Source organism: Rutilus rutilus, assembly GCF_951802725.1.
Source record: "Rutilus rutilus genome assembly, chromosome: 19".
Classification (NCBI taxonomy): Eukaryota; Metazoa; Chordata; class Actinopteri; order Cypriniformes; family Leuciscidae; genus Rutilus; species Rutilus rutilus.
This window is the reverse complement of record NC_140232.1, coordinates 22,451,467-22,458,603: the sequence shown is the minus strand read 5'-3', so window position 1 is coordinate 22,458,603 and position 7,137 is coordinate 22,451,467. Positions and strand designations below refer to the sequence as shown.

At 40.6% G+C, this 7,137-nt stretch overlaps 1 protein-coding gene across 1 annotated transcript; it reads right to left on the bottom strand.

Moving 5' to 3' along the window:
- Positions 1-6,789, bottom strand: adora1b (adenosine A1 receptor b). The gene is made up of 2 exons (XM_084389570.1): positions 5,624-6,789; positions 1-1,990 (listed from the first exon to the last, which is right to left on the bottom strand). Exons 1-2 carry the CDS (start codon positions 5,962-5,964, stop codon positions 1,306-1,308), a joined length of 1,026 nt encoding a protein of 341 aa, XP_084245696.1. The 5' UTR covers positions 5,965-6,789; the 3' UTR covers positions 1-1,305.
- Positions 6,790-7,137: the final 348 nt, after the last annotated feature.

The window sequence follows — 7,137 nt, the reverse complement described above, 5'->3', positions numbered from 1 at the left end:
TCGGCGTGACTGGGACTCGTACTTTATTAAAATAAAGCAAAACAAACAAAAGTCGCGCACAACGCGCATTCACCGCGGCAACCGCGACGGCACAAAACAGTTCAAAAATGAGAGCTCGGATCCACTGGTTTTCTTTCTCTGCGTCAATTTTATCTTCAGTCTCTCTCTCTCGTTCCAGCGCGCGGCTTATAAGCGGTCTCTCCACGCCGATCACTGCAATAACAGGTGTTCGTCATTTGCACTTGACCTACTTGCTCGTCTCTTCTCTCTCCCATAACAGACCGCGCTGAACCACACCCCCCTCGCCACAAAAAGCATGTCATTATAAAAAAAGAACTTAGCCTCATCCATGACCATGATTTTTCGATTCCCGTCTGACTGATTTACATCCACGGTGGAGTTTAAAACGACAGTTCCCATCATTCCACGCTCCTTCACATCGTCATCAAGCTACGCCGTTGTTGTTGTTTGGAATGTAGCGCCCTCTAGAGGCCAAAAATGCTTGCATATTGTAGCTTTAACCCTTAATATTCAAATAGTGGAGATTTAGTCTTTGGCACAGACAGTTCCACTTTTGTTTTCCGGTCACAAGAAAAAAGAATAAATAGAACTTCTGTGCATCTTCATTTCCTCTAATGATTCTAGTTTTGTAATAACATGCACACAATACACACACACACAAATTTGCAAAAAGGCAAGAGAACCTCAATATGTGAGTCACTCAACTGTGAGTGAAATGCAATGTCAGCTGCCTGCAGTACATACTTTTGTCCTTCACAATAACAGGCCAGTGCTCAGACACTCCATAATAGGACAAGAAAAACCTGTGTCCACCTCCTTGACACTGTTTCTGACATCCTCTTTCTGTCATTGTGCACAAAGGTTCAGAATACAAGTAGAATATCCAAGAACCTTGAGTGTGTACGGTGCTCTGATATCTGTTCTGCATACATTCAGATTGAACCAGTTTACTGGTGAATAGGTTTCCAGAACTGCACGATATACAATTGTGTGCATTATTTGAGCAAATAGTTAATTGTATGATGTGTACTGTCAAACACATTTTACTTCAAAACATTCTTCAAGGCCTTTCTCCATAAAGCAAGATTTCCTCTGATTGCCTCTTATGAACTTTCCCTTCTCTTAAGAGCGATGCGGTCTCATTCCAATAAATTGACTTTTCAGCCAGAACAGTCTGTGGTGAGCTCTGATTTACATTCAAAAGAGACAAACCGAGACTTGACAGCTTTGGCTGTCCAGCCAGCAGAAGGCATTCGAGCTCCCCAGAGGATGCTGGGAAGTCATTCAGACGTTATGTTCCAAAGCAGGGTCTAGACGTGCAGTGGCAGCGGCGATATAGTGATTGTTATCCAGTCTCTCGCTTGGCTGGCTCTCAGGGGGAGGAGCCTCCTTGCAGCAGAGGTACTGTTTCCAGATCGTCTGGAACGCAGTACGAAATTTCTTGATGCGGAAAGCGTAAACGATGGGGTTGACTGCAGAGTTGCCATGTGAGAGCAGAATGGCTATATAAATGAGGAACATGGGCTTCTCATACTTCGGACAGAAGAGTGTGATGCAGTTCATAATGTGGAGAGGGAGCCAGCTAACGGCGAACAGGAAAAGGACTAGCGCCAGAGACTTCGCCAGCTTCAGTTCTTTGTCGTAATACTTGTTCGGTTCAGAGTGGCTGGACACCTTCTTATTCAGCTGCTTGTGGATCATGTAGAAGATTTCAGAGTAAATGATGAGCATGAAAAGAAGAGGGGGAAGCACCCAACCAAAGAAGTTGAAGTAGACCATGTAGTCCATGCTGATGACGTTCTCAAACTGGCAGGTGATGATGAGGTCAGGGCCGAGTGAGCCGTTGTTACGTTGCAGGCTGTGTAAATTGTTCCAGCCCAGCATGGGAGTCAAGCCAATTATGAAGGCCACCGTCCAACACATGAATACTGCAATTCTAGCTCGTTTGGGAGTGACCACTCGCTTATAACTATAAAACAAGAACACAAGAGTTAAACAAGTTTTTAATTTGTATCCATTTCTCATGATATGCAGTATTATATATATATATATTTCAAAATGTGCAGTTAAGAAAACACATACATATTCACAATCTCCATTACAAGAAAATCAAAGGCTAAATTTTGTATAATTAGTACAGAATTATGATTACTTTGCAAATCACTACTTGAAATCAGGAGTAGTCTTTGAATGACCAAGGGCAGCTTCTTTGACCTGCCGTGTAACTTTAAATTAAGAGCCAAATTGTGACAAAGTACCACCACCAGAAAGCCTGTTTCAGTCCAACCCACTCCCACTCATCCTTCAATAAAGGTACATCTTTCATCTGAGGTTCTAGGTCTCTCTCCAGTCTCCTTGTCTTTTGTGTAAATGATTTAATGGCAGACTTTCAAGTCTCTGCAGCTGTCTGACTGAATTCTACACAAAGGCGCTTTGAGTCAATACTCCCTGTTTGTTAAGATTCAGTAGATGGTTTTTGTTTGAATCATTGTTTGAATGTCCTTTTATTAATCACATTAAGTAAACACAGAAATGTTAAATGATGGATTGTTTGTTTCATCTAAATAATCATACTCTTTTGCATGATTTCTGTTGCCCAGAGCCACAGTCTTTAACTCTGTTTTCACTCATGCATACTGTAGGCCCAAGAGAAGCACTGTTGCTGTGATTAAAGGATCAGGTTTCTGATTGTACAAAAATAGATGGCTGTGTTTGGAAAGTTGTGATGCATGACTTTATACAGAATAAGAGCCATATGCATTATTGAAGAGTGGAACAAATTTGTCAAATCATTTGTACCCGTCTTCTGCAAGTAGGTTGTAATGCACATGTAACATTCTGCATCAGCACAGTAGACCACAGAACTTTAGTATTCTGTACTTAAAGGGTTAGTTCACCCAAAAATGAAAATTCTGTCAGTAATTACTCACCCTCATGTTGTTCCAACCCCGTAAGACCTTCATTCATCTTCGGAACACAAATTAAGATATTTTTGATTAACTCTGAGCGCTGGCTCACTCCTCCATAGGCCATTCATTTCCATTAATTTCCTTCTCTCTGGGCCTCGAGTTGGTTCACGCAGTGTTTTTGCGCAGCGCGTCTGTGTTGCACGTCACCACACATCACACACATGACCAGCGTTGGCCAATAGTGAGCCTATGTGGTGACGTGTAACACAGACGCGCTGCGCAAAAACACTACGTGAACCAACTTGAGGCCCAGAGAGAAGGAAATGAATAGTGGAATAAAGTCGTTATTTTTGTTGTTTTTTTGCGCACAAAAAGTATTCTCGTCGCTTGATATACTAAAGATTGAGCCACTGTAGTCACTTGGACTATATTAACGATCTCTTTAATAACTTTTCTGGGCCAGCAAGTTTCATTCCCTTAGAAGTCTATGGAGGAGTGAGCCAGCGCTCAGTTTTAATCAAAAATATCTTAATTTGTGTTCCGAAGATGAACTAAAGTCTTACGGGGTTGGAACAACATGAGGGTGAGTAATTACTGACAGAATTTTCATTTTTGGGTGAACTAACCCTTTAAGCTTATCCTGCCATTATTCTGGGATCATGCTGGGATAACATGGATGGAACTTGTGGAATTCATACAGATCAAATGCTGCTATCAGTGAGACATATTAGATAAGATGATACATATTCAACTATCTACTCAAATTGTTATGCTGATAAGATAATATGCAATGGAAAACGATTCATTAAATGAGAAAAAAGCATTATTTTCTCTAGTGGTCTTATATTTTGGACCCCATTGTAAGTCCAGAGGACTTCTTGATAACTTGTTCTTGTAAGACTGGAAAAACTGGAAGAACTGGTTGAGGAATGACCACTCCTCGATAAGACAAAGGACATTGCTGGAAATTAACATTTGAACTCCCTCTTGTGCACTATATCGAGACGAAAGTCTCACCTCCAAGTCATCCTAATCTACATTTCTTCCCCTCTTCCCCCACTCCCCGTCTCTCAAGCTGAGATCACATGAAATTCAGATTATTCTAACTGACTTTGACATTTACATTAAAGAGTTAAAAAGAATAGTCAAACATTCGCTCACATTTAATGATGCACAGATATCATTAAAACCTTTTCATTTATGGAGTCAGATGAAATAACGAGAGAATACATATTCAAATGTATTGCATTTAATCAAAAAATACTTTGCCTCGGGAAAAAGACAGTAACACGTAAAGACCTTCCGCGCTGGTCGGATCCCGGCTTTGGGCCGATCGAGTGCAAGTTTACATTCTCACCTATTGTGCACAATGAATGATCCTGGCAGAGCCGACAGGCAGTCGCTCAGGGCAGCAACTCTATACACTTCTCATACACACCTCACTTCTCTATAACTCTTTCGCAACATTTTCATGGAATTGTTTTTGCTCTCCACTTGCACCTCTCAAAATAAATTTTTTTGAAGGAGGTAACTTTTTCCATAGCCCCCATGTGCTATATTTCCCTCACACTTTTTCTGCTGTCTGCCCACAAGTCACTTCACAAAAGTGTTGAAGGGGTGGATTTCATGTTAATTTTGGCATATAGTACAGGTCATGATTGTCAAGACGGCAAAATCACAAAATTAAAAGCAAAGTTATAGATTAAACTCATCTGGGATTTGAACACAGGACTCATGTTTGATGCATTACAGTGAGAAAAGAGCACAGAACTATATTCTCCACACAAAAAGCCTCTTTAAAAATGGAATGGCTTTTAGCTGAGTATGTTGCATTTAGCTCCTCTAGGGGGAATCCAGGCATAAATAGGATGTTGCTAGAACTTAAAAGCAGATAGCGTATGTATTTTGTGCCCTAAAGAAATAATGCACCTGTGCATACTGAGTCAGGTGCAGCTTTTAAACTTTTGTGATGAGTTGAAATGTGGCATGTTTCTCGAATTTTGTCCATGATGTCTCTGACACTTGACATTAAGTGATAAGCAGTAAGTATAGAAAGTTCAAGGAACAATACAAAAATAAGGAACTGCTACAAAAAAAGGATCAAAATTTATACCATGGCACATTTATCATCGGATACAATACCTGTTCTAAAAACGAAAATGAAAGCCTGTTCAGATCCGTTGACATAGTGCTTACTATGAATTGTTCTATATAATGTGTGAAAAGCTCTGCAAATAGCACATTTGCAGGAAAGGCATGAGTCATATGTCATTAGGTTTCTTCCTTTAGCCTTCAAGCAACATAAACTGCATGTTGTTTGAAAACAGTCTGGCCCGACAGTGGGGCTAATATGATGACAATTATTATTATTATTATTTAACTTATTAAATGTAATCCTTTTCATAATTTGCATTTTGTATGAGAGTGTTCCGGGAAAGTGTTAAATCATGTCACAAATTTGCTTATACATTTCAGTGAGACAGAATAGTAAATAATAATTCTTCCATTTACGTCATTATTTTTCATAGTTTTATTTGACCCCACCACACACCAAACCATTTTTATATATTGGGTATTTTGCATACTATATAGCATGCAATATGCATATTTCATATGCATAACGTAAACCACTCTTACAGCATTAAGAAATCTGCAGAGCTGCTCCAGAGGGCATGAGAGAAGGATAACTTTACCTGGTTGGGATCTTGACCCTCAGGTATCGGTCGATGGCTATAGCGAGCAAAGCGAGGATCGAACTTTGGGTCAGAACCAGCACCGTGCACGCCACCAGCAGACAGCTGTAGAAGTGAGTCTGGAGTCCGATACTTATAGTTATCGCCAGTGGGATGACCAGCGCTCCAACTGCAATGTCCGCGAGCGCCAGAGAAACGACGAAGCAAAATGTAGTATCTCTCAGAGATCTATTAATTTTTACAGCCCAAACCACCATCACGTTTCCTATCACGGATGACACGGCGATCACCACCTCCATGCCCATGTAGAGGGCTTTGGCCGCGGAAAGCTCCTCGGGCATTCTTCTGCTGGACGATGAATATCCACGCGAAAATGGATTTTCTAGTGAAAATGATGTGTAAATTGATTAACTGTAGTAGTCCAGAGAAAAATCCTCCCATTAAAGCGTTGCCCCTCAAAAGAATAGCGGTATTCCACACATGCCTATTTACATTTTAAAATGGAACGCGAGAAGAACAAACCCCACAGACCACAGAATTGTGACTTACAAAATGTTATGCTAAAAATATCGACCAGTTTCGGCGTGTTCTCCTCGTTTACTACAGCGCCTCTTCATTGGATCCACCTGCGCTCGTGCGAGACATGCGCGCGCCACTTATTCATCCCACAATCAAACAAATACATTTCTCCGTGTCACCTACAACTGTCAGGCAGTTCTCTGAATGTCCAAACATTAGGAAAGTAAATTAAAAGACGCACCATATTTGTCCCTGGATATGTGAAACAATATTGTCCAGAGCGCGGGTCGTTTAGTCTACACTCCTGTGCTATGCGGTGCCCCAGAATAGCTGTCCTACCCAGCTCTTTGTCTCACACATACTCGCCAACTTAGCAATTTAATACAATTGGGAGCAAAATAAGTCCAACTAACCCGTGTGGATTCCTTTTTTTTTTGTGAAAATCCCAAACCCAGAGGTCATTCCGTTTTCCTTTGACAGGAGAAAAAACCCACCCCAAACACCGCGCCGTCTTTGGTTGCCTGCTTGAGCATATCTGAGGGACAACCAACATGCGTTTTCTACTTTCTCTCGTCTTCAGAGTTTAACTCGAGATAAAGAGTGAGGCTGACCGTGCCTCTGTTTATAGTGTAGCCTAATATTAGTGTGCACTATAATAGAGATATTGCACCCATGAGAGTGCAGGGAAGTAGGAGGTGACATAGGCTGATAAGCATGCAGTGACTAATTTACGCTCAAACGACGCCCCAAAGAAGAAATAAAAATTGATTGTGAAATATATTTGCAACATTTCAACTAAACTAATAGGTTTAATAATCTAAAATAACCTTAAGCCAATAAGCCAACTGAGACATAAGTTAATTTAAAAAAAACAACAAAAAAAAAAAAAACAGGATGCTCTAGATATCTCACAAATGATGACTCTAATGTGGTTAGCCTACTCAAAAATGATGTAGCTATTGACATGCATTTGAAAAATCCTTTTGATGTTTAAG

What these genes read in the sequence shown, in the direction of transcription:
- adora1b (XM_084389570.1), bottom strand. Translation starts at nt 5,964, where the DNA reads ATGCCCGAGGAGCTTTCCGCGGCCAAAGCCCTCTACATGGGCATGGAG. An exon ending in AGGGTCAAGATCCCAACCAG is followed by an intron (nt 1,991 to 5,623) that starts GTAAAGTTATCC and finishes CTTGTTTTATAG; the next exon opens with TTATAAGCGAGTGGTCACTC.